Source organism: Montipora capricornis, chromosome 5, assembly GCF_036669925.1.
Source record: "Montipora capricornis isolate CH-2021 chromosome 5, ASM3666992v2, whole genome shotgun sequence".
Lineage (NCBI taxonomy): Eukaryota > Metazoa > Cnidaria > Anthozoa > Scleractinia > Acroporidae > Montipora > Montipora capricornis.
Window position 1 is genome coordinate 12,053,929 of NC_090887.1, and position 27,500 is coordinate 12,081,428.

Below are 27,500 nucleotides of genomic sequence, written 5' to 3' on the forward strand. Positions count from 1 at the left end.
GCGAAAATGCCTACTTTCACGTAGAAACGGCAAGCGGCAACAGACGGAGGCCAAAACTGGCGGAAAAATCATGGTCACGTGGTCACTTTTGCCATTCGCGTTTCATGTAAACGTGATGCTAAAATCTGTCGATTGTTGGCTTTCACTCACGTGATCAACAGCTTCGTTTTTCAACGAAAACAAAAGAAAACGTTTGCATAATAATAGAGTTAAATTCCCGGAGGATTTGGTGGGGGCTCCAACATGGCCGCCGTTTCTTTGTTTAGGGGCTCCAACATGGCGGCCGTGACGTCATGTGAAAACCGAAAATTGTGTCTCATTTCTGTAACGTGAAATGGACATCTTTGAAGCCCTGAGGACATTACCACATGGCATCGAATCAATAGGCCAAGTGGAGTATTTTGGAGTGTCGTCCACCTCCCAAATTTGTATCGCGTAGTAATATACCTTTTTACCGATACGGCGGCCATTTTGATTTCTTTTGTTTCGAATAGCTATTATGGGATGCCCAGGGGGCAAATACATATTCATTCGCCCCCTGAGCATCCCATAATGTCCTTTGAAAAACAATAGAAATCAAAATGGCCGCCGTATCGGTAAAAAGGTCTATTGGCTAGTTTCGAATTGTGCAGCAACAAAAGAACACAGTCGAGGTTCAGGGTTTTGAACAATGCAAAATGCTAATTATTTCCCTGAACTAGCCTATTGTCATTGGAAGATGAAGTGTATTATTTGGAGATCTCAGTATTGTTTTAACAGAGAAACTACTGCTCACACTCTTTAATTTAGTAAACACAAAGGATTTCCTCAAGAAGCCCATGATCAACCTTTCTTGACACACGAGATTTCTAAAGTCAAATAGTCACCAGCAAAAGTTTTCATGATCGAAAAGATCTTCATATAGTAATTTCTTCTCTGGTCAACGTGACCACAAAAGCTAGTGCTTGAGAAGGAATCTGTTTCATTTTGAGTTTCTTTCTTTCTTTTTATTGTATTTTCGCTGTTTTTTTACTATGGCGAACGCATGCCTTATAAAATAACTGAAATGAATCAAAGTTACTAAAAGTAAAGAGCCATGCCCAACAAAATTGCCACTGAGTTGGCCACAATATTGTACATTTGAAAATCGATTACATCAAAACCAGTCAGCGTTACCTCATCAAAGGGATCCCTGCAAATGATACAAGTTTTGCATTCCATGCATTGCCAAGGGTAGGTTTGAATCACAGCTACCAACCGTGTGTTCATGTCAAGACACGTCGGATGACCTGCAAAGATCAGCAAAATACAATGCCCTAATCATTCACTAAGGTACTGACCTGTGTACCTCACCCGTGTGAGATTTGTCAAATAACCCAGAAATCGAGTTGCAGACATTAGGGGCGTGTTCGATTGACCGTATTCCGGAATAGGAATGTATGAAATTGAAGTTAGAAATCCTTCGCTTTTATGGAGATGCACACTGAAATAGTCAAACACCCGCTAAAATGCGATTTGATATATATCTTTGTTATACTTGTTGCTTCAAAACGCCAAACATACAGTTTTAAATCATCACTCCACGTATTCTTATTCCGGAACAGGGTCAATCGAACGCACCCTAAGAATGATTACCGAAAGAGATGTTCTGAATTTAGAATTTATATATGAAATGTCACATATTGCAACTGCGGAATGGATATAGACCTTATTCATAAATGGCGGTCACATTTATAATTCTTTTGTCCACGTGCAAATTAGCCTACCAAGCCTCATTTTAGAGCAAGAATTCTTTTCAATTCACTGTATTCGAGGCTTGGTAGGCTAATTTTCACTTTGACAAAAAAATTATAAATTGACCGCCATTTATGAATCAGGTCCATGAACTGACAGCAACTTTATTCATTTATTTGACACAATGAAAGGGAAGGATACCAGAGGTTATCCCCATCGAGGGTATCCGCCCACAGCCAGATGTAATTGATTGAGAGTTTATTTTGATGAGGGAGGAAAACTGGATCAGTACCCGGAGAAAAACCCTCAGAGTCAGATTGAGATCGACTGAAACTAAGCCCACGTGTGACCCGAGGCCAAGGTTGAACCTGGGTCACAGACGTGGGAGGCGAACCACAAAACAGAGATCAGTTAGGATGATCATACCAGTTCGTGCAGCAACGTGAGCAGCTGCGAAAGAAGCCTTAAAACATACAGGCTTCAACGGGACACGATTCCGAACCCAATTCGCCCTTGTCACACGGCGGCCATAATGTCCCGGGAGACCAAAAAAGCTTTGTTTTACCATGCCAAGCCTCGCAGTGGAAAACATTGCGGGGGGGAGAGTCTGAGAGTCTCACATACCGGGGTGTTACTAACTGTAAGGTTAACCTACCACTATTTTCACACTGAGAGCAGTGAATAAGATCCTCCGGGAAACCTTTCTTGTTCGCTTCTGACCCTTTCAAGCAAATTCCACACAAGGCATTGGGGCGTTTTGGAGGCTGTACATGCAGATTTTAAAAAGACGTCTTTTCTTATTAATTTTCTGAAATGTGAAGATACATGCACTTGCAAAAACACAACACACATGTACTTATTTATCACTTCCCTTAATGGAAAGAATTACCCCAAGCATATCTAGCTGAGAACAAGTTATGGAGACGGTGAATCAAATCTTCGTTAACCAAAAGAACAAGATGAATTCAAATGTCGATGAGAAGGGAAAATTGGAGAAACCGCAAAGAAGGATGATCCTCTAAGAGCAAAGTTAAAAACCAACAAACTTAACCAACATATGAAAAAGCCGAGATCAGGAATTGAGGGTGTGACGAGGGCGCACGCTTTCACCACTAACTGAGAGTGATTTTATTATGAATTTCGAGCATTTTGTAAAGATAATAACAATATTACAAGTATATATGTATAATGCGCTTGCCTTGTACTTGCCAGGTGTTTTCTTAGGAGGAGGTTCTTCAACTTCGTTCTCTGAACTCTTTCCATCTGATTCACCTGCTGAGGATTCCTGATTTACAAGAAAGCAAGGAGATATTTCCTGCACTAAAAGCTTTCACAAGCACCACAAGGCCAATGGTTGAAAGTAGGACAGGGCCAGGAGTCGAGAGCAACTGAAGACAGCTGCGATAGCAGCCAACTCAAAAACGACTGAGTGTCCCCTACCAGATGGTTGTCGCCAAAGGCCAAACTATAACACCACACACTCCAAGACCTTCTCTTTCCCAACAATGTGTCGGGGTCTCTCTAGTAAACAACAACATCTTATGAAGAAGGGACTGGGTTATATTAGGACGTACAGTTGATTTTCCCCATCCATGAAAAGACTAAAAGGTCTAACATTTTGGCAGACGAAATTACAAAACACAACGTCTTCTCATTGGTTACACATGTATTTAAAGACCTTGAGTCTTAAGGCGCGTTTACACAACAGAGGAAAAATGGCACGGGTCCGATCAAAAGTGGAACGGTTCCAATCATTTTTGTAAAGAAACAGTGAACTTTTATCCGTTCCGCTACGTACGGGAATATAGACCTGCAGTGCACATACGGTTTAATGTCCCTACCTCACAATGTAATCCAATGCTTTTAAGTACCTACTGGCCCAAATGGTGGAACACGGTCCCTAATTCTCTAAAGCTACTATAATACCAATCGAATGAAATACAGTAATTATAGAAAATCATATGAATGCAAGTGAATTTCATGATTTATGGGCACGATTGATGTTTTGAAAGACTCACAGTAGTTCTCAAAATTGCATGAACTACAGGCAAGTGCAATTTGTGAACTTTCAAAACATCACAAGTGACCATAAAAATTAAAATGCACAAGCAAGTTCACATGATTTTTTATTTTTTTATTATAAATTCGACGAAATCACTCCATTGCTTTGTTTCCATGGCGTTACTTCCGTATGGCACGCTATAACCTTTGTCATTGACCAATCAGAAACACAATCTTTTGTTTCAGTATAATTTAATAAGAGGTTGAAGAGACTGACTGGTAGGGAGATATCATCTGATTCTTCTGATTCTTGGTGTTGGGATGGGATGTACGGTGCAGGTGGTTGTGGTGGCTTCGGCATATCCATCACAGTACCTAAGGGCAAATTCTTCAGTTCCTCTGGGCTGTACCTTGATATGCGTAAAGCCAAAAGTATCTAAACGTCAGAACTGTACTTATTCACATTAACTGCATATTTTCTTCACAGTAATAATTTTTAAACATCATTCTTTCCAAAATTTAATTTGTGTTGCTTTGAAAGTTCTTGTTAGGAAGAAGATTTTCTTTCCAACAGTTGTGAAACTAACAGAGAAAAAAAAAATGCAAGGAAATAAAAATATATTTCCAAGTTGCCAAATGAAGCCTCATGTCATCTATATGACATAAAAAAAAACAGATACATGACTGTAATGATATACACATAATGTATGGTCCTGAGGGAAAACAGTCACAGCTGTAGTTTTGTTTCCCAAGGGTACTGATATTCTTCAAAGGAAAACAAAACTAACTAAGTAGTTACTCGAGGGACCAGACATTAAGTGCTTAGTTATATACATGTATGTAGACTTTTCCTTCAACAATCATAGCAAAACATCCAGAGCAGGCAACAACTGTGGAATTGTATCCTTGTCGGGAATACATGAACATTTGAATTTGACCAGGGGCAAGTGACCAAGAATCAACCAATCACAGTGCTCATTTTGTTGAGTGAAAGTCTACGTATATAACAATAATTAGTATATACTAAGACAGTGGATCTATAGCCATGAATGTGTGCGCTGATTGGCTACTTAAACTCTGGATATCCTTTGCTATTCACCTCTGAACAATTTGTGCGGAATTTGGGCCCAAAAATGTTGTAATCTTTGCAGGAATAAATGAGTTACAATCATCTTTTTGTGCTAATTATTATCTCACTGTTTTAGTATTATACTAAAACAACTAATTCACCTCAGTGTCGGTAGCTACATTGTAGTGGTGAATTTAAAAAAAAGTCTGTTTACAAGCAAAGTGGCCCATCAGAGCAGCAGCTTATCCTGGTTTCTGTGGCATTAAGCAACTAGGAGTATTTTTACTCCCCCCTGGATGGGATGCCAGTCCATCGTAGTGGTGAATAGTTGTTATTTATTATTGATGCACCTGTTAGCAAGACTATGGTACAATACTAGAACCATGGCAAAAACACAACCAAATAATTAAATTGCTCTTCTACTTAACAATACAACAAGTTTCATTATTATCTACTGACCATTTGAAGTATTCCTGGAATTGTCCTGGTAAAAGAGCTACTGGGTATAGACTTGGCTTGGTGCAGTGTTTTGGTAATCTTGTTGTCTTGTTTGATGGAATATGGATAATCTGAAAGGCAACTTGGAGGAGTTACCAAATGACTACTAGTAGTTATTAAGTGACAAGGTTTCACAATCAAGGGGTAAATATCAGAAAACTAATATTTATTACATAATGACACCAACATGTTTACGAAGAGAAATGGGTTTTTTCTTCAATTAAGAACTTACAGCGACATGTAATTAGATGTAAACTCAATTATGATAGAGAACACAAAGCGTGTTCCTTCAGTTCTCATTGCCAACTACCCATTTACAACAATAAAACTAGGGGTTAGGATTTGGGTCATTTCAGGAAATGATCTTATCTGTCTACTGTATATTAAATTGAAGAGTGAAAGTAATTATTAAGCAATACTGGAGACAATAAATACATCTTATTTGACGGTTTAACTTATAATACATGCAGATCTTTTGCAAGTTGCGTAGTATTTTCCCAAGCCCTGCAGGGGCGAGGAAAAATACGAGCAATGAGCAAAATGTCCACAGGTATTATAATATGTTAAACCATCGAATAAGAGATTTATTGTTCCACTACAGAAAGGTGTTATTTTGCTTCAATTTTATTTGGTAAGGCTGTTTTTAACAAAATGTATCATCTATCTCCTTCAGGGCGCTTGCGAACGATGTAAACAGCACAAAAAGCCAGCCACATGTACTTTATTTGATTGCATAAAAGAAATGACGAGTGACAAGCAATGACAAACTAAATTTTCAGGCTTTGCATCGTGTTGAAAACGATTGAAAAACTCCCATTCCGTCTGTATTTGCTCTGTTCTAAACCGGTCAAACCAGGACACTACAGTGTATTACCGTATCATATTTTGCACGCTCTCTTGACCAAATATGGTAAAATGGCATAATAGTGGAATAATAAAGTGTATTATTAATATGTATACAGTACCGTAGAAGTTGAGACGAAGGGAAAGGAACATACATCTAATTATCATGCATTTCATAATAATAGAGCACTTGGTTTTCAATTGAGTGTCGAAAGGAATTAGCCAATAATTGTTGCTTAAAGGTTTTGCATTACTTCAGTCATTAATTGGTTCAAAATTCTCGACCATTTTTTCAACCCATCAGAGGTGAAACCAATCATGGCTTGCGTGTGCACATTTTCCCGCACTTTGTGTCGGCTACATTACTAATTACTAATCTTCTAGTTTTGATTGGTCTAATGGATTGTCTCCATCCTTTTTGATTGGCCAAAGTAATTATTTTGGTTTTGGTTCTATGACAATCGATTGAAACTCGTTCTAACAACAATAATAAAGCAGTCTCAACGTAATAAAATAAACATTTTAGTTTTAAAAATATTATAGAAATGTTTTGACATTACATTTATCTGCAATGATGGCAGCAGTATTAAAGGCTCAATGAACTAATAATTTCGAAGAGCTTACTTGAGTCTGCATATCAAAGTAGGAGCACCTTTCTTCCCTTCTTTGCTGAGCTAATTGTGCATTGAATTCTGCTGCATCTTTGATAGCCCGTTTTATGTAGTTGGCAACTTTTCTTGTTTCTAATGCTTTCTGGAAAAGAAAATGCAGGAAAACCAAAAACATGTTTATTACATGTAAGTAGTCACATAACAATTTCTCTATGAAGAGTGACTTCTCGGACATTTGAAATATTGGGAGAAATACAACAAAATTTGTTGTGTCTATCAACCAAGTCTTAGATAGGATTTTAATTAACCCACATTCCCTCACGATCATGCATCTACACTGTAACTGATTTCATAAATAAATAAATAAATTAGGTATGCTTGAAGCAGCAATCTATTAATCTCTCCATAATGCTTATCTTACAATAATTTTTCTTTGGTACTGTACAGTTGTCAAAGAAATAGTTACAAAGTTTAAATTCACATAATTATTTTATTTCATTTTTTCACATAATAATTATTGTTTTACACACTTTGTCTAACATACCTTTTCCTCTTCAGCTTTCTTAAGAAGCCTTTTACGTTCTTTAACATGACTTACTCTGATATACTCCTAATAAGAAAAGTACAAAACAAAAGTTAATGAGAACAACAATAATTATTATTTTTATTATAAAAATGGGTGACAAAAAAAAGAAACATCTTTGAGGTGACTGTGCAGTGTACTTGGAATTTTGGTGGAAAACCATCAATCATAACTTGGCAGATGTCTTCTGTCTTGAATGCTTCCAATTCTGATAATGTGAAAATAATAAAGATGTACAGCTGTAGTTAATGTAAAGTACAGTTCATGGAACACAAATTTTAAAAGCAAATGCAACTTACAAGTGCACAAGAAGTCCAATTTTACTTGAAACAAAACATAAACTCAACACCTCTATAAACCAGAGTCCCTTCACACAGAACACAATGGTGCAACATGTTGTTAATATACAGTGTAAACCCCTTTTTTGATAGACAGTGTGACCATAATAGGTTTCTTTAAAACTAAATTGGGTTACAGTACCTTGATTTTCATCATTCTGTATGATTCCCTTCTCTTTGAGATAAAGACACTCATCCTCAGTTACAATGTGACTCTCAAGCTCTGAAATAAAGAAATAACTAAATTAATAACAAAAAATAGTGTTTGGTTAGGGCTTGCATCAGTCTTTTCTGGTGCTGGTTTAAGGTTCTTGTTGAAGGACCAGGACTTTGCCATACAAGAGAGAGTTGTACTAATGTGTGAGCCAGCGAGCCATGCGAGTCATGCGAGCCATGGCTGTGAGCCATGCGAGCCAAGACTGCGAGCCATGCGAGCCATGGCTGAGAGCCATGCGAGCCATCATTGCCAGTCATGCGAGCCATGACTGTGAGTCATGCGAGCCATGGCTGCGAGCCATGCGAGCCATCATTGCGAGTCATGCGAGCCATGACTGTGAGTCATGCGAGCCATGGCTGCGAGCCATGCGAGCCATCATTGCGAGTCATGCGAGCCATGACTGTGAGTCATGCGAGCCATGGCTGCGAGCCATGCGAGCCATGGCTGCGAGTCATGTGAGCCATGACTGTGAGTCATGCGAGCCGTGGCTGCGAGCCATGCGACCCATGACTGTGAGTCATGCGAGCCATGGCTGCGAGCCATGCGAGCCATGACTGCAAGTCATGCGTGGCTGCGAGCCACGCGAGCCATGACTGTGAGTCATGCGAGCCATGGCTGCGAGCCATGCGAGCCATGACTGCAAGTCATGCGTGGCTGCGAGCCACGCGAGCCATGACTGTGAGTCATGCGAGCCATGGCTGCGAGCCATGCGAGCCACGGCTGCGAGTCATGTGAGCCATGACTTCAAGTCATGCGAGCCGTGGCCGCAAGCCATGCAAGCCATGACTGTGAGTCATGCGAGCCATGGCTGCGAGTCATGTGAGCCATGACTGCAAGTCATGCGTGGCTGCGAGCCATGCGAGCCATGACTGTGAGTCATGCGAGCCATGGCTGCGAGCCATGCGAGCCATGGCTGCGAGTCATGTGAGCCATGACTGCAAGTCATGCGCGCCGTGGCTGCGAGCCATGCGAGCCATGACTGTGAGTCATGCGAGCCATGGCTGCAAGTCATGCGAGCCAACATGGCAAGCCATGCGAGTCAACATGCGAGTCACACAGTTATTGAAAAGCTAACCATTTTAAAATGGGTGCTTAGACTTAATAACTGTTTATCAGCGCTATTTGAAATGGGTGCTTAGACTTAAATGCGAAATTCGCATGGCTCGCATGGGTTGCTGGCTTGCAGATTTAGCAGACCCTACAAAGAGACATGTTCTATACATTCTCACAGTGTGAAATGCTGTGTTTCTTTTTCATCAACAATAAAACAAACAAGATGATAGAAGAAAAGTGACCATTTAGTTGAGATTTGTAAGCTGATGTTTCAAGCTTTAGCCCTTCTTCAGACTGAATCGTAACAAAGGGCTTACACTCTCCTTATCCTTGAAACGCCAATATTTTACCACAATATAAAAAAGCCCTTGTTTTCAAAGTTCTTTGCACTATCTATTCATCACTTTTTAAAACTACAACAAATGAGCCTTGGATACTTAATTATAAGCGTACCTGGGTATTCTTCCTCCAGAGATTCAATTTCCAAAAACTGACAGACTTGATGCCTCAGCAGGTAGAACTCCCCTGACCGATCGGGAGGCCACTGGTACTCAATCAAGTCATGGGCTGAAAAGTAACCCTCTGAATTGTCCAGATCCTGGAGGGGTAAATGGGGTATTGATTTCTCCATAGTTTCATCAGTGTTCTTGTCACTTTCATCAGTACTTAGCATAACTGCCCTTTGTTCTGCTTCATCCTCTCTTGTGTCGAGCTTTGGTTCCCTAATTGGTGCTGACTTCCTCTGTAAAATGTTTATGACATGATTTCAATGGACAATGGACATCTGTCTTCAGTTGCCTATGCTGGCAAGTTTTCTTTTCTTTTCTTTTAACATGGGACTTAGAGTACAGCCATTCTATTACTAATCTAGTTACCCTAAAATCGTATGCTTTTCGTTTTCCTCAATGAATTTTCGGTGGTGTCTGACACTTGCAGACTGCAGGCCAGCCTAATGCAGACCAACCCTAAATCACAGCTATTGAAAGCTAACAGTTCTAAAATGGGTGCTTAGCCTTAAATACTGTTTATCGCCGCTATTTGAAATGGGTGCATAGACTTTAAATACTGTTTAGCCCATAGGCAGCCCAAGCTCGCGTCACTACAGACAGCCATTGAGAATTTAAACGAGTTACAAGACTTTGTATGGGAAATAAAATACAGTCGATTATGAAGCCTAAAAAATGCTCAGTTTAACGTTCACTCAATAAAATGAATCAAAATGACTCACCTCTGGTGTATTCCTGTGCCATTTGGAGTTTATTTCACAGTTTCGGGAAGTCCGTGTTTTCGTCTTAGAACATTGAAAACACGGACTTCCCGAAACTGTGAAATGAACTCCAAAAGGCACCAGAGGTGAGTCATTTTGATTCATTTTATTGAGTGAACGTTAAACTGAGCAATTTTTAGGCTTCATAATCGACTGTATTTTATTTCCCATACAAAGTCTTATAACTCGTTTAAATTCTCAACGGCTGTCTGTAGTGACGCGAGCTTGGGCTGCCTATGTTTAGCCGCGCTATTTTAGACAGTCTGCAGTTTTCATACACCTGTGAATTCTACTTAAGGTACTACAAAATTTGCTGAATTCAGTTTACGGTCACGGTCCTACCTTGTGAGAAGCGATTTCTATTAAACTAAAACCTCTACATATAAAAATAGGAATATAAAGGATAAAAACAGACCTTTCGTGGCATCTTAAAAAGTAAACTCAATCAAAAGATCTCCACATCTTAGAGCATCAATGACATAGTACACCATATAAAATAACACAAAGAGTATCCTTTACTTATATGCACAGGAGTGTAGGCAAGTGCATGGGAATGTATGTGAGTGCGTGTGAATGTAGGTGAATGCATAGAAGTGTAGGTAAATGCATGAGAATGTAGGTGAGTGCGTATGAATGTAGGTGAATGCATTTGAGTGGAAGCCAATGCATAGGAGTGTAGGTAAATGCACATATGTGTAGGATACTCTTTGTGTTATTATATATGGCGTATTATGTTATTAGTGCTCTCGTGGGGAGCTAGCATGCGTTTTTGCCACATCCGGTTTTGTCGCCACTAAAAAGATCGCACTTAGCCAACTCGCAACCAAGCAATTAACAATGAACTATTATAGCTGTCGCTTTGTAAGAACGAAGAATACTGTTACTGTAGACCCGCTGTAGTTGTTTCGTGCAACAAAACTGAATCGTGCAATCAGATACATCTCACTTGAGGTGAGTTATGTGACCCTTTGTATCGAGATGACCATGGGCGAGACTTCTTGACAGCAACTGAAACGTCTGCACTGCTCCAAGGATAAAATTTTTTCTATGGATGACGTAGAGCGTGTGGGTGCTATCACGTACGAAGATTTCTTCAGGGACTACCTTGAGGCAAATCAATTGTGCGTGTTTTCCACTGAGGTCACCGAACATTGGCGAAGTCGAAAGGAGTGGGTGATGAATGGAAGGCCTTATTTGGAAATCTTGTCAAATCAATTCGGTAATTCTTCATGTTTTATTGTCCGATATAAATATCTTCCCAACACAGAATACCTGATACGTATTTATATCAAGTATGGCTACAATGTAGCTCTAATCTGCAGTTTGCAAAAATAATGTTCCCCCCCACCACCCCTGAAAACAGAGAGCCCTTTGATCACAGGCCGCCCAAGTTCAAGGTAAAATCACAATGTGTACAGCTGTTGTTTTAAATAAAAGAATATGTGGAAAAACTAGAAAACTTGCTTTAAAAGGTAGAAATTACAAATAGTTTTCAGTAAAATCAACATATTGTTACCCTGTGCATGCATGCCATAGTGTTGTCTTTAAATCTTTCTTGTTGGACTGCTCCGTGAGCTGATTTTGGCCAGTCGTGAAAATACAGAAAACACAGTAATTCACTGAAATTGTATCAAAGTGGCTCATGAAGCTGTCAGAGAAAAAAAATATCACTACTGTATATGAGTGGTAGACTTGTCGAGCCTAGAGTATGGGTGTCCTGTAGCATTTTCTTTGATTGAAGTTCTGTGTTTTCAAACTACAGGTCACTCCATTGCACCTGTTGCAAACTGTGGTCAAGCTAAATACAACAGTCAAGTGAAACAGGATATGTCTGTGGCAGAATTCTGTGATTATTGGATGGACAGTTGTCAAAGTATAATGCTAAAGATCAATCTGTTCTCTCACATCTTCTGTTTTTGGTGTTTCTGAGCTCCCTTTTGTTCAATATTAAATTTATTATTTTTTGCAACTTTTGTTATATAAAGTAATATGATGTTTTGCCTAACTGCTTATGTATAGTCTTTTTAGCACAATCCTTTAGCATTTTTCTGGGTTATCTTGGCCTTCTTTACCTTTACCTTAAGTTAGAATGTCCCTGCATAAGCAGAGCTCGTATAATTATTACTGTTTGCTGGCTTTAGTGTGATGAAACAGTAAATTCCATTCTAGGTGATGGTAAGCTCAAGTGGATAGGCCCTTTCAAAAACTCATTAATAATTCATGAACCTAACAGCCTATCACTTGATAAAATGTCATGTGCTTGAGCTATAAATCCAATAAAACACTCCTCATTAAAATTCTTTTTATAATGAATAGTAATAAGGCTTGCCTTGTTAATTTTTTTTTGCATGCTGATATCTTCCTCTCACAATTTGAACCTTTGTTCTGACTCCCAAGGGACAAGCTTTTTGTGGAATGTTTTCAAAGCTGTTCAAAAAACTTGCAACACATGTTTTATTGGGTCTTACAGTAAAACACTGCTGCTCTTTTTTTAAACAGTACATGATAGATTCACCGAATGTGAGTGTAAGTTTAAGTAAAAGCGACAATGAAAGGGCACCTTATAATGCATCCTTTAATTAAAAGGACAGCAACAGGGCTAGAAATAGTTTTCAGTAAAGAAATTGTTGAAAACTTATTAATATATTTCATTTAAGGTGAAACGAACAAGACTGAGATTCTGTACCTCAAAGACTGGCATTTTTGTAAGTAAGTAAAATACAAATAATTCAAAGTTGGAAAGCCTGGATTTTTGTCGGCTATCATTTGCAGCCCTTTTTTTCTCTCAGGAGTGATCGTTATGTAAATTCTCCTCACAATTCAATGAATTATGTCAGTCAGACAGGTATTGAGAATGAATAATTATTATCAGCTTAAGAGGTGTGATCTTGATATAACATCAAATTCTCATGACTACCCAACAAAGAAAGCCATGGAACTAGTTAGGAGAATGAACATTTTGATCATGGGAATGAAAGGGTTGTAAGAATGGCTCAACTAGCCACAATGATCTTTGATTTCATTCTATTCTGCAGTTCAAATACATGTACATGAAAATGATGTCAAACTATATTCTGCGTCAAATATAATTAATGCTTGAGCGAAGAAACTGTGGCATAAAATTCCTTTGTTTCATGGTGCAAATGTTGTGTACATTTGCTGGTACAACCCCTTGGTTTGTTTTTGGGGACATTTGGATTGCATGCTTTTCTTTCTTCTTCTTGCTGGTACATGTCAGTACAGTGACTGTACATTCCTGGAAATCACGCAAAGAAAACTGAGTTACACATGTAATAGAGCAGGCATCTAGCAATGGAACACAGTGCCACACAAATACGTCTTCTCTTTACCGATACAGATTACTACAGGCTCGACTGCGTTGCCTCAAAGAGCCTTTTCTTTTGTTTTTCAGGGCATTTCCTCGTTACAAGGTGTATGAAACGCCAATTTATTTTAAATCTGACTGGCTTAATGAGTTCTGGGATCAGCGTATGGATGTCACAGATGATTACCGTTTTGTCTACATGGGCCCAAAAGGAAGCTGGTGAGTCCACTCCACACAATAAAATTAATACAGAATCGTTAACAGTGATATTAACAATTGGATAATTGGAGGATTTGTGGTTAATTATTATCCTATGATACATACTGCATGGCTGGTTTTTTTCCCATAGAGATGATAGTACTGTTTTCCACAAAATCACAATATATTTTTAATTTTCTTTTAAGGACCCCTTTCCATGCAGATGTTTTCAGGTAAATATTTTGACATGGAACTTTTTCTATTGACATTGTTCACCTGTACATGACTGGTGTAATTTTTATAGTGAGCATAGAATTATATTTTTTTATTCAACTGCCAATCAGTTAGATTAGTTGATTGGGCATCCGCCTTTCACACAGGAGTTAGGAGGTTCAATAATATTCTGGCCATATCAACATTCATGGTCATTAAATCACGAAGAAGAGATTGCTGTATTTGTAATGACATCTGCAAAATTAGTTACTCTCTTAGACTAGTATTCCCTGATAAGGATGATAAACTGTATGCCCTATCCCACAATCCTTCAGTGTTCCTAAACTTGTGGGACATAAATTTAAGGGGTTGGCTCTCAAAATATCAGTTCCATTTTTTGTCCAAATAGAAATTCCATGCTACAGTTTACGAAAAAATAATGCAATGGTTACCATCCGGTGAAAAAATTGCCTCTTCCTTTCATTTCCTGAGAGTTTTTACATGTTTTTCACTGAAACACACAGCAGAGAACTGGGACTTAAGTTGCCCATGCACCTTTTTATTGAAGTGATGTCAGATTTCCATTGAAAATGTTACTTCAAGGAAACATCCATTCAACCTTTTTGCAGGACTCTTTACTGAAAATCTTCCTTTTAAGTGCTACTGTGACCAAAATTCAATTCTACTTTTTCTTTGTATTTCAAAACTATGTTAACTGAGCACTAAGAGACCGAGGTTTTAAGCCTTTATTAAAAAAAAAACAACTATTTATTTGGTTGATTGAAATTTTCCTAATTAGTGGTCTGCCATTACTAACTGTAATAAAATTAATCTTGACTGAGCTGGTTCGAGAATAAGATGACGTCAAACTTAGACTCACTAGTTTAAAACTGCAATGCTTCTGCATGCGGCTAAATTAATTTGCAACACAGGAGTTTTGAGCTTTCAGACTTTAAATAAACTGGTGTTTTGCATGTATATTAAGCTGCGTTACATTCTGCAATTTTAAGCTAGTAAGTCTTTGACGTCATCTTATCCTCAATCCAACCCTCTGAGGTCCAATCGGTCAGTCTTGAAGATGAGCAATGGTAGACTGTGAGATCCAAAACTTGCACTCAAAGCAAACAGCCTTTGGATAAAATTTGAAACTCAAAATTTTGCCACTCAGGTGTCCAGCAAACATGCTTTCAAAATCTGAAGGAAAAAGGGAAGTGAATGTTTTTATCATAGTTCATGTAGCACTTTAAATTAGCAACCATTGTCTAATTAAGAGCCACACCCCTAAAGAACTGGCATTCTTTTTCACCTAATGTAGGGCACTGATTTCCTGATGGTATAGTACATGGTCTGTCCTTTGTGGTATATTGCTGCCTTCATACATTTTTGAGTTGGGTGGGCTGGCTGAGATCACTAATAGACTGATAGCGGCTCCTAGAGGCCCTATATATTTAGACATCAAAGGTAGGCACCTGTTATTGTCAAACCCAAGGGTCTGTTAGCTCAACGTCATGTGACAACGGTGACATGAACACAGATAAGAAACTGGGGCTGGTTGCGGTTGGGACAAACAGTTACCATCCATTAACAAGTAAAATCAGTTCAGGCAGGCGTGGGAGTCAAAGGTTTAATGGGAACAGGGTTATGAACTCCGACTGGAAGGAGACAACCAGTTGGCTATTTAATAAAATGCATCATTATTAGAGTTGAGTCCAGGTCAACCAGAAACAAATCCAAGCCAGAGGCTAGAACAGGATTTGAACCCATGGCAACCATGTGCAAACCCAATGCCCTTAAACCACGGGACCACGCTCCCTCCCTCACTTTTCAAACAATTTTTTTGAAGGTCATACAGTTGGTCTGCAAACATTTGTGGCTGCAAGAAATGGCTTCTTTATCCCCCTGGTCAGGAGAAATATTTGACTGACAGGCTAGGTAACCTGGCATATGATATACTATCAGATGACATGACCGACCAAGTGCAATTTCCAGACTTTGAAAAAGCATCAAAACCAATCACTGTTATACAGAGAGAGGGGGAAGTCATTTTTGTCCCAAGGTATTGTTTTCTTACATAGCTGGATAGCAGTCGGTTTTTTTTTAGTTCGGCTTGTCTATTCGATCCCCACCCCTGGAATAGACATGTCGTATCAGGCCTCGGTTCTTCAAAAGGTGGATAACGCTATCCACCGGATAAATCACTATCCAGTGGATAAACACTAGCAAAAACCAATTGAGTTATCCAGTGGATAGTGATTTATCCGGCGGATAGCGCTATCCACCCTTCGAACAACTGGGTCCTGATCAATAATAATTATTATTATATGACTAGCTCCGTGAGCGGGCAAGATGAACCAAATCGCGCGCTCTGATTGGCTACCAGAGCGGGCAAGATGGAGCGATACTGCCCGCTCGGGATTTCTCGCTTGGTCCCACAAGATCAAAGATCATTTTTTGGTGTTTTAAGTCATATAATAAATCCTTTATTGACCAAGATTGTTCGGTCAAGATGACTGGATATTGGCCAAGTTCTTTTTTTGCGTGTTTATGGACCGAGACGAAGTCGAGGTCCATAAACACGCAAAAAAAGAACTTGGCCAATATCCAGTCATCTTGACCTCACGCTTGGTCAATAACCCATACTTCTTGTGCCGAAAATAATGTCCCTGTGACAGCTGGATGGAGGTAAAATATTCTGACTACACTGGCCTGAGTTTCAGTGCGAAAGCTTTTTTGAGGATGCATTAGTCAGGCATACAATGCAAACCAATCCTGGTTACAGCCTTATGAGAAGACAATATGCTATGCAGACACAAAAAACCACCAAAACTGTACCCAAAAACTATTTGGAAACGTCTTCCTCATCTAATGCAGCAGCACAAGACTTGAGAAAAGGGACCAACTAAACGTAATACACAATAATAATAATTATTATTATAAACTAGTAGTCAAGATCATTTTTAAAAAACTGATGAAACTAAAAGAAAAGCAAGCAAACAGGAAGAATGACTGACCTATGATGAGCATTCGCCAAAGTCTCCTGCCAAAAATCCTAAATAGTTCTAACAGATCCCTTGATACCTTTGGAGCCTCTCTAGTTGTGCCGACAGAATATTAATATCTGACTAATTCATTCAATTATTCAATTATTTGGTGTTTCTCTCCCCATGCCACCAATGCAACACTACAGTTTCTTTAGAACCAAAAAAAAACACCCAAATTGGGTTGTAATGTGGCTGCCCTTTAACCTATTCACTTCTCATGCGCCATAGGACACCCCCAGTTGGCGAGAAAAATTGTCGGACGTGAGACAGAGTAAAATCTATTAAGTCTCACTCCCAGGGGTCATTGGGTTTAAAGGTACCATTTTTCCATTTCAGTGGCTGGCACCATCAAGTGTGGAATTTGGTAAGGCTGTATTCAAAGCAGTTTAGGCGCGTGTAAAACACAGGTCACACTCCACGGGTCAAGACTAGGAGTCTCGGTGCTCCAGTGATGAACAACTAAGCCAAACGTTTCACTTAGACCAGTCCTGAAACAACATTTTGGGAAAGTGTTTAGGGTTAGGAGACACTTTTGGTGTTGTTTATTTGTCTGTAGCACATTGACATATGTACCCTGACCTATGGAATGTGACCTGTGTTTTACACCTGCCGGAGCAGTTTGCATTGCTTACTCTAGATTTCCCTGATGTCATCCAGCAGCTTGCGTTAATTTTTGATTGGCTGATTCACTTATTTCCAGAAATGCAAGTATTTAGCTGCACGCCTAATTTTGATATCCAACACAAAGTGTCCCTTTAAGTAGACCAATTACCACCACAAAAACTTCACACTTCTATTCGCTTTGAAGAGGAGGCAGACATGATCTTGCAAATGGCCTATTGCTTGAGAACTTGATGCCTGCTCTTCATGATAAATGTCACAAAGTATCCTCAACCCCTTCTCCCTAACTTACGATCACGTACGTCGGGAAAAGCTAGTTTATTATATGGCTTTTTAATTACCTTTTTCTTTGTTTTTCTCTGGGTGCTCTGGTTTTCCTCCCTCATTAAAATCGACTCCAGATCAATAACATCCGGGTGGATACCCTCGTATAGGGATAACCGCTGTTATCTCTCCCTTTCATTGTATGGAATGAATAAAGTTGGTATTGTATTGTATTGTATCTGACATGTTCAAAATAGGCCATTTCCGATGTCATGTCTGCCTCCTCTTCAAATCGAGTCTAAGTGTGAAGTTTTTCTTATGACAATTAGTTTTCATTCACATGTAAAGTAGACCAATTACCACCACAAAAACTTCGCACTTCTATTCGCTTTGAAGAGGAGGCAGACATGATCTCGCAAATGGCCTATTGCTTGAGAACTTGATGCCTGCTCTTCATGATAAACGTCACAAAGTATCCTCAACCCCTTCTCCCTAACTTACGATCACATACGTCGGGAAAAGCTGGCAATAAACGTCACAAAGTGAGCTCGTCACCCTTCCTGTCAAGTAGACTTAAGGAGTAACATTGATACTTACTTATTAATTTCCTTTTCAAAGGAGGACACAATTTCTATAAATCATAACTGGACCAACGCTTGTGGGATTTTCAAGATGTGGGAACACATACAGAGCGAATTAAAAAAGGTATCATTGGTATTGCCTTGCAGACGTGTTAGTAGTGGAGAATAGGCAACTTTCACGATGGCATCATTTGATTACAAATACCAGAATTCAGTTTGTTTTTCTTTTCTTATTTAAATTTTGTATTCCCAGTGGGGTAAAAATAACAATAGCTTTATTAGCATGAGACAAGCAAACCCTGAAGGATTCTGGTACTTGTAATCAAATGACGTCATCATGCAAATGTCCTATATGTTAAACCTAGGAGATGACTGAACAGTACCGAAAACTCAAGATTTTGTTGGGCGTCAGAATTCCCATTTTATCCGCTTCAAGACTTAGAACTAAAGAAAGTTTTCTAATCTTTAGGATACCGTAGTTACTTGATTAAATGCCGCAAATGGAAGGAAAAGTACCATTATACTCCACCCCCGAATAAACGCTGCACCCAATCAGAAGAATGCAGCGTTTATTCGAGGATTGTGAGGGGGGAAAAAAACAAGAACACGTATAATTCTCTGAACGTTGATCACAAGCCAAACAATTCCTATTCTATTTCAGCAAAAATGCGAGACATTAAAACTTTTATCAAGTTTCCGTTTTAAATAATATTAGCAGATGATCTACCGTAAGTGTTGTCAGTGATTAAAGAAATATGATTTTGAAATAATCGCCGCCCTCGAATATGTAATAAATGAAATAAACGCCTCAGCGTTTAGTCGAGTAAATGCGATTCTCAAACTAAGGAGATTTTAGTTGACTTGTGCCCCAGTCATCTCTTACGGGTTTCCGCAAGAGTAACTTGTGTAAGTTGCGCGCAAGGGAGAGAATGGTTTTCTCCTCCCCCCTTGATCAATTGAGCACACCCCCCACTGCACATAATCAATTGCGCCCTTTTAGAGACAACCGGAACGACTCAGGGGTTGAAGTAACTGAGGACGCGCACTTGCAAAAAATGCTTACTCGAACTTAGTTTCACTCCAATCTTAAGGACGGTGCCTACTATTGTTATTGCGCATACGTTCTACGCGTCTCGAGATACTCGGGTTTCCTATCGGTGATGCTTACAAATACAGGGATATAGACCACTTTCATAAATGGCGACCAACTTTACATTCTTTTGTATTTATGTTAATTAGACCTACTGCCCTCGCTTTAAAACAAATATTCTTTTGAAATTTGCTCGTCTTAGCGAGGTTAGTAGGGCTTATTAGCATTAAAACAAAAGAATAATTTATTTGGCCGCCGTTATGAAAGAGGTCTATTTTTGCGCGGTTTTTTGTTGTTTTCCCTTGTAACTTGTCTTCACACAACCACATTTACATTGCTAAGTATCTTTTCTCCATTTGAGATGATTAGTATAAAAATCTGGGAGACACTACCGCCCTGGCACGCGGAATGTTCTCTTCCGGTTGCCGTCCGCGTCTCAAAAACACGCGTGCTTAAGCTCGCCATAAAAGCAGACTCAACCTCGTTCCCAGGGCTTTTCCCACACTTGGAGCCAAATTTGTTCCGCCGCGCTCCCAATTGAAGGAAAAGCCCTCGGAACGAGGTTGAAGCAGTTTCTTTTCGCGCTCAAATCGAATCTGAAATCGCTTTAATTTATCGCGCCATTTTCCCGAAATACTCTTCTGTGTGCACGGGCTTTAACAATCCTCAAGCAACTTGTCCACGTTCAATTTCAGCCGCAACAAGACTGCTAAAAAAAAAAAGGTTGCGAGATACAGGCTTACATCGATCTTTTTTTCTTTTCAACTGATTGTGTAGGTACAACAGAGTATAGAAGATTGTAAAGACATGGAGAACTGGCAACAACAATGTCAGGTAGAAAATAGACATAGGAAATTTTGGCAAAATATCATCGTATTTATGATGTGTTGAGACAGATCACGTTTTGGACCTTTGGACCATTTCCGATTTGCTGTTTGTCTTGGTTTCGATGTGCATGAGTGTTGGTGCTCAACTATTGTAAGGGAAATGAACGGACTTAACTGATTAGAGTGTAATGTGAAGTGCTAAGTTTCTACCCCATATGAACCATGTGAGCGTTAGCCCTACTAATGGAATGGGCCCACACACGGACATAAAAAAACTCTGACAAGGTTGGGAATTGAACCCACGACCTTCGGGTTAGATCACCATTGCTCTACCGACTGAGCTTCAAGCCCAGACGGGAGCAGGCCGTGGGAACTGAAGATGGTGAAGTCACGGCAATGAACATGTACAAATACAAGGAAGGATTTGCATAAGAATACGCATAAGAATACGCAACTCATTTCCATTTCAATGATAGTAGGAAACTTTAGCAAAGGAAATTGACGACGGCTGCGAGACCGCCGCAAAAAAACAGCTGTAATGAACGAAAACAAAGGCTATGCACGCGCCGCATGTGCTTTTCACATTTTGGTACATTTCTTCAGGGGCACCCAACGTCAGTTTTCGGAAAATATCTGTTCGGAAGACGATTTGAGATCTAGAATTTTTTGGAACATTTGTTGTAAAATTCCTTGCTTGCCTGCCTGTCCTAGGATTTTCGAATATCTGAAAAATGGTATAATTGCCCATTTTTAACGGATTTTTACCCTAAAAAGGTCACCTATAATTTTCGGGAGCCTTTTCTCTGGCTGAAATTTTCGAAAAGGCAAGTTTTGATCCCTATAATTTTCGGATCACTAGACTTTCAGCTAGGAAATCCGAACAGATGAAAAATTTTTATAGGGGATAAAAATATGCCTATATCTACCGTTTAAATACTAAAATACGTTTAACAATGCTATGTGTAAGTGGTTTTGAACTATATTCTCGTTGGGTGCCCCTGTTTCTTGGCTCATCTCGTCCAGACCACGACTAAAATGATCAAATTTGAGGTTATGTAAAGGACGCAAGGATCTGGCGGTGAATTTTAAATTTTCTCTCCAAACATACAAATCGTTCATACCAAATTTGTTTTTGGAATGTTGATACGCAATTTCCATGCCGAACGACTTGGAATAATCACGAAATTATTACAATAATAGGGAATAAATTATAATATTTTTAGCGGACAACGTTCTCGTAGCCGTCGTCGTCGTCGTCGTCCTTGCCGGACGACAACGACGACGCCACAAAGCAGGTACATTATCGGTTAAAGTGGTACTATGATCAAAATATCAAATCACCTAACCCTAACCCTAAACACTGAGTGACCAAAGTTTTAAGCCTTAATTTCAAAAAGACACTTGTTTATTTTAACTGGGATTTACCTATTTAATTGTCCGCCATTACTACTTTAAGTTCTTGAGAGAGCTGGATCAAGGAGAAAATGACGTCAAAACACGCAATGCGTTTGTACGCGACTGAATTAATATGCAGCACGGGAGTTTCGGGCTTTCAGATTTTTAAACTCGTGTTTTGCATACATGTTGTAAACATACATGTTGTACATGTTGTAAACTGCGTTTACAAGCTGAAATTTTAAGCTATTGAGCGAATGACGTCACTTGTCCCAAGATCCAACCCTCCGAGGCCAGTCGATCAGTTTTGAGCGTGAGTAATGGCGGACCATGAAATCCAAAACTTACACTCAAAGTTAACGGCCTTATGATAAAAATCCAAGCTCAATTTTTTGCCAGTCGGGTGTTTAGCAAACACACTTTCAAAATCTGAAGAAAAAAAGGAAACGATTTTTTTGATCATCCATCCACACAATTATACGCTTTTAACTTAACCGTATAAAAATATTTTTTTGTTTAATCTTAGTTGAAACAAAATCGGGTACTTTCGTTTCCATCATGTTGTTTCTGTGAGAAATGCATCTTTTAAAGCCAAAACGGCCAAGTGTCGTCTGGCGTGACCTCGCTTACTGCAACGAAAAGCGATGGAGCACGTTCACAATGTAACGCGATGCAGATCTAGACACCGAACACTTGTACATGATTCACCAGTACATTCTAAAACAGAAATGTCATTTAAGAATAATACAAGAATAGTTTCAGCCTAAAATCGGCAGAAAGATAAGAATATGAATTCAGCCTAGGCCGGAAAGCAATTAAGATTCTTATTTTCAAAAAAGTCTACATGAATCAGTAGAAACAGAATGTTCCGCAGCATTACTAGTACTTTCTTTTAGATACACTAGTATATCTTGTATTTGAACCCATTTTGATGTTTCATTTATTCTCCACCATACCTGTAGAGTTGTTTCAATTCGGCACTGTCTACTTCTTTTGCCAGATGATTTTGAGAGCAAGTTGTGGAATAAACTACGAAGAATTTGTCGACTTTCTTCATGTTATAGCAAGCCGACGCATTTGCGCTTTGGCACAAAGAAACGTGGTTTTCAGCCAACGAGATACCGACGATGAAAAGAGTGGCCTCGTCTTGGCGAGACCAGATTTTGAAAGTTTCGTATTCCAAGACTGGAAAAAGTCAGTGGAGATTCGGGACGGACAAGAACATAGAACATGGATAGAGTATTGCAGATACGATCTCCACAAGATTAAAGAGTGCCTCGTTTGTGTGAAGGACGACCAATCCTTTATTGATTTGCAAAATGTCGATCTTCAGTCAAGAGTTCACAAACTTTTGCATGATATTGACATGGCGAGCCCAAACAAATGAAATATGCAGTTCTCAGGACTCTAATGTCGAGAAGATTGTTCAGAAAACAGCTCTCGTCATTCGAAAGATTTAGCGTCAGGTTTTCGTGAAACGCCGGTAAACTGGAAGTAGAAGCTATGGGAAGCACAGCAGAGCCTTGCCTACATTCTACTTATTATTATTATTATTATTTTTTTTTTTGCTTTGGCATGTAATTTTTATTTGTTTTTTTATCAAAAAAAGAAGTGCAAGTTTTGTAAACAAATAAGTAAAGAATAAATCTTACATTTTTTATGTTCTCTCTCTCTCTCTCTCTCTTTCTTGAGAGGTAACTGGAGGCCTGTATCTGAGTTATGACAGATCAAACAAGTTTCTTCCATTTTGCCAAAACGCAAATTTTAGACCGACGTTTGCCGTTGGCGGTAAACACTCGATCGTGCTAAATCTCACTGTTCTCTAACTCTGGCCTAGCTTGCACACAGACTCTCCGTGTGTCGGCGCTCAACAGCTGGGATTTGGAGCTGTTAACCGATTAACTACACGGAGAACCTGTGAGGCTAACTCTGGTCGAACCTCATTGCACTACCGGCTACCGAAGACAATCCAGATACTTTCTAAAACTTAAATGAATTGGGTCGCTTGACAAAAAAAACAATAGCTAAGTGACAATAGACGCACGTGCAGCTTGCAGAGGCGTGTTACCTATGGTTTTTGTTCGTTAAACCAATTGTGTTATGGCCTTCATATCGTTGAAGAGATCAGGGTAGGAGATTCCCTAGGGTTTTGAAAGTCCAATATCACTCCTTTTTTCTGGTAATAAGGTCGTGTGTGTCCTTTCCTGCGTTTTTTAATAAAATCTAGAACATCTTAACATAACGCCTCCGGAGTAAGTACAGCTTCAGCCGTGCGAGCGGAGATCCGCAAGAAGATTCATAGAAGGATACACAATATTAGGGGTACATGAAGAAGCGAGGAATTCGCGCTTGTCTCGTTCATTCTGCACTATTTCCTCAACAAGATACCACTACAAAAGTTAGACAGGCCTTAATTTTAAAAAATTGGTACAGCACGAAGAACATTGCTTGCGAGGAAGAAGGCCAGAAACAGGAACCTCCACACCTTTGTGTCGCGTCGCGGGCTCGTACGCCCAGATGCGCAGTGAGTCCTTTTGTCGGTTTTCCCATGCCATTAAAAAAATAATGAAAATAAACTGTTGATTTAATTTGCTGTCATCTCAGCTATGGGGAGGAAAGGAAGACGAATTTTTTTTTTTTTTAAGGAAGAACTTGTGGCAGGAACTGCAGCTAGCGATTTTACGCGATTTTGAATTTGGTTCCATTGACTTTAGATGCAGTAAAACGATTGGACGGAATATACTCTTTTTGTCCACACTGCAATCTGATTGGCTTAGAGGGCTGCAAAAAGAGTTCGTCATTTCCTCCGCATAAAAACAATGCAGTTTCTCTGACAATAGCAAACAGCTGTGAGCTTGTGTCTTGGTAAAAAAAAACGTACGATGTCTTCCTCGAAAAGGCCAAGGATTTGCTCCGAATATTACCGTCAAACTAAAGCAGGATCCTCGAATACTCGCCGCGAAAATCTGAGTAAGGATGATGTGATTTTGGAAGAATTTCAATGTAGTAAAAGGATCATGTTTGCTAGGAGATCAAGCAACGGCAAGTTTTCTGAGCTAACCGACTCCAAACCTGTTCTTTTGTCCTCCTGTTTAGAGAAGAGCAAACCGCAGAAGAAAAGCGACCCTGAAGATCCATTTATGAAGGGAATAGATTGTGGCAAGGAAAAAACTGCGAACACAACGGATAGATTAGATGTGAGTAGACCGGTCGATCAGTCGTAACGTGGACTTCACCTTTCCAAGTTAATTTCTCTGTTGTAAGAACGAGATTTGCGTGAAATCATTTTTGTTGTTTTATCTTTGTCAAAACCGAAACAGATCAGCCCTAATTTTTAAAAAAACTTAACCACGATTTTTTACGATTATTTTTCAGGCATCTCTGTCCCGTTTGACTAGAAATCGAGATAAAACAGGTCGCAGCCCACGCATTTTTTTGGCAGCGAAGAGATCTTGCAACCGTTTAAATTCACGGAGTAAACGTTCTGCTTCAGAAAAAGGTATGAAATTTCGTTTTACTTTTGTGCGTTAAAAAAATCATCTTCAACTTCTTCCATCTTGATATCGTGCCAAATCACCCAAGCGTCTTTTGTCTCCGATGTCTTTGTCGCTCCACGTGCCCTTTAACTCGCTTTATATTGTCGCCTGTCACGAAATTGAATAGAATACTTTGCATTAAAATTGAAGAGCTTTGGGTTTCGCAGTGAAAGCTGATTTTATATATTTTGTTTACTACGTTAAATGTTCAACATTCAATAGGGCAAAATGAATTTACACCAGAATGATATTTTTAATTTGAGAGCGGATCAAAACGGTGAAAAATAATTTTAAATAAATTAGTTCATGATCAGCAATAATGTACTGTTTTGGACTATAACCGAATAAATCGTAGCTAGTCTATGTCCTTGTGAGCTTATTTTTGTAAAAAAGGTGTTTTGATTGCGGGTAAAATTTCCGCAACTCTGCTGATCCTATTTCGTGAAGTTTTAGTGCCGTTGATTCTCTTCAGAATCCAGTTAAATACACATTGGTCACATAAATAATGTAGAATACAAATTTTATGTGATATTGTAAAAAGAATAAAACCACAGGCTGGTGTATAAATCGATGAAGCTGCAAACTCCATTCACAATAAAGTGAATAGAAGTTGTGACTGTGGCTGAAACCACTCATATTTAATTAGTAAGTGCTTTATTTACATCCAGTTTAGTTTATGCCATTGAACTGTTGTGAAAGTACGTTCCAATATATGTTTATGTTATCTCCTTGATCTCTATCTTGGTTCTTTGTTGTCTTGAAGAAGTGATGATACATTTACTAGAATTCACCCGCTGTCAATCATAATAATTAAATTATAATTTTAATTATAAATATTTTGTGAGACCTATTGTCACATTCTGGTTTTAATGTTGGGTAGAATTTTAAGCCCTGTCTACACGAGCAGTTTTTCTAAAACAATTTTTATTTGCTTGTGCAGACAAGGAAATTTGGCTAATTTTTATGTGGCAAAATATTTATTTAAACTCATTCACACCTCAAACACCCTAGGATCCCCCCCCCACACCTCAAACACTCTAGGATCCCCTCCCCCCCCCCAGCATAAAATGTACTAAGTGTCACTCTCAGGGGTCAATGGGTTAATGTATTTGCTGAAAAGCTGGTGTGTTAGCTTTTTACTGTATGTGACAAATAAAAGTTCTCACATACAAACACAACTCGATCATCACGTAAAATGTGGCAAATCCCTGCCTCTTAGTGAGTGCCATTAAAGAACCACCAGGCAACCTCAGCTTGTTTCTGCCTTATCTCTGCTGTCCAAAGGCATTGCTCTAAGGGGTGGATCTTCATGTAGGGGGAGGGTGTGCACCCCATTCCTTAGTGGTGCATCCCCTCCCAGGGAAAATTCTGGATCTGCCCTTGTTGCTGATCCACTTAACTGTGAGTTGTCAACAATGAAATATATTTGCCACATAAAATTGTCACCTGAAAATTGCTTGTGTAGACGGCGCTTTAAGCTTGATTGATTTAGGTTTCACTATACAATGGTAATGTAAAAATATTTTTTTATTCTTCTTTTTCTCTTAATTCCCATTATTTTCTAATGTACTTCCCAAACGTTGTCCATTACATAAAGTTTATTTATTATGGCCTTGTTGTTTGTGTTTTTGGGGGATACCGTATGTATCAAGCTCATGACACACTTCTGTTAGGTCAATGCACAAGAAACAGTGGGTCTAAATTACAGGTCAGGGATCACAGGGCAGTGTACATGTCACTGTGCTACAGATATATAAACAACACCAAAAGAGTCTCCTAGCCCCAGTCAATCTACAAAAATGTTGTTCCTTGTCTAGGGGAAACTTCTGGCTTAGGTGTTCATCAGTGGAGCAGGGATTTCTAGTCGTGATCTCTAGAGTGTGACCTGTGTTTTAGACCTGCCTTGTATTGAAGTATATGCTTGCAACGGATTTAATACTTTTGTGGTTTTGCTTTGGATAAAATAACAGGTGATGCTAAATGTTATGTTGATGCCATCCCCGATGAAGTGCTTCTTCTCATCTGCTCCTATCTTCAAGAAAGGGACCTTTGTAGAATGGGGCAGACATGTTCTCGACTCAACACAATCTGCCAAGATGGGTGTTTATGGTAAGTGTCTCTGCATGTTTGATAAATTATATTATGGCAGTTTACATGTTTTTACACGTTAGAGGCATTAGGCCAAAGAGGAGTATTAGGCCACAAGGTCACACGTC

General features: G+C 39.2%; 3 protein-coding genes and 1 long non-coding RNA gene across 8 annotated transcripts in view; 2 read left to right on the plus strand and 2 right to left on the minus strand.

Annotated features, from left to right (window-relative positions):
• LOC138049507 (PHD finger protein 10-like) overlaps positions 1-10,748 on the minus strand; it is a 28,451-nt gene extending 17,703 nt beyond the window's left edge. Inside the window, exons 1-11 of the mRNA XM_068895801.1 lie at positions 10,609-10,748; positions 9,380-9,668; positions 7,799-7,879; positions 7,459-7,526; positions 7,280-7,345; positions 6,749-6,877; positions 5,243-5,352; positions 3,992-4,124; positions 2,912-2,998; positions 2,369-2,477; positions 1,156-1,268 (exon numbers count right to left, since the gene is read on the minus strand). Of these exons, the coding sequence (XP_068751902.1) occupies positions 1,156-1,268; positions 2,369-2,477; positions 2,912-2,998; positions 3,992-4,124; positions 5,243-5,352; positions 6,749-6,877; positions 7,280-7,345; positions 7,459-7,526; positions 7,799-7,879; positions 9,380-9,668; positions 10,609-10,620 (1,197 nt within the window). The 5' untranslated portion in view covers positions 10,621-10,748. The remainder of the gene's footprint in view (positions 1-1,155; positions 1,269-2,368; positions 2,478-2,911; positions 2,999-3,991; positions 4,125-5,242; positions 5,353-6,748; positions 6,878-7,279; positions 7,346-7,458; positions 7,527-7,798; positions 7,880-9,379; positions 9,669-10,608) is intronic.
• On the plus strand, positions 10,723-23,407 carry LOC138049508 (2-oxoglutarate and iron-dependent oxygenase JMJD4-like). Of its 4 annotated transcripts, none has more exons than XM_068895805.1 (10): positions 10,723-10,812; positions 11,956-12,066; positions 12,851-12,902; positions 13,606-13,737; positions 13,923-13,949; positions 15,773-15,985; positions 17,307-17,334; positions 18,474-18,560; positions 20,304-20,360; positions 22,749-23,407. In XM_068895805.1, exons 1-10 carry the CDS (start codon positions 10,797-10,799, stop codon positions 23,133-23,135), a joined length of 1,110 nt encoding a protein of 369 aa, XP_068751906.1. In that variant the 5' UTR covers positions 10,723-10,796; the 3' UTR covers positions 23,136-23,407. The 4 variants fall into 4 exon arrangements, with proteins under 4 accessions (XP_068751906.1, XP_068751904.1, XP_068751905.1 ...); XM_068895802.1 differs by lacking the exon at positions 10,723-10,812 and adding an exon at positions 10,939-11,412; XM_068895803.1 differs by lacking the exons at positions 10,723-10,812; positions 13,923-13,949 and adding an exon at positions 10,938-11,412.
• Positions 13,956-22,802, minus strand: LOC138049516 (uncharacterized). Of its 2 annotated transcripts, XR_011132395.1 has the most exons (4): positions 22,705-22,802; positions 22,097-22,177; positions 17,933-18,047; positions 13,956-15,123 (listed from the first exon to the last, which is right to left on the minus strand). It is a non-coding gene; the product is annotated as an uncharacterized lncRNA (long non-coding RNA). The 2 variants fall into 2 exon arrangements; XR_011132394.1 differs by having other exon boundaries at positions 22,097-22,738.
• Positions 23,408-23,528: 121 nt separating the features above from the next.
• LOC138049506 (F-box only protein 11-like) overlaps positions 23,529-27,500 on the plus strand; it is a 28,227-nt gene continuing 24,255 nt past the window's right edge. The window contains exons 1-4 of the mRNA XM_068895800.1: positions 23,529-24,718; positions 24,845-24,945; positions 25,124-25,247; positions 27,255-27,393. Coding sequence (XP_068751901.1) covers positions 24,631-24,718; positions 24,845-24,945; positions 25,124-25,247; positions 27,255-27,393 — 452 coding nt within the window. The 5' untranslated portion in view covers positions 23,529-24,630. The remainder of the gene's footprint in view (positions 24,719-24,844; positions 24,946-25,123; positions 25,248-27,254; positions 27,394-27,500) is intronic.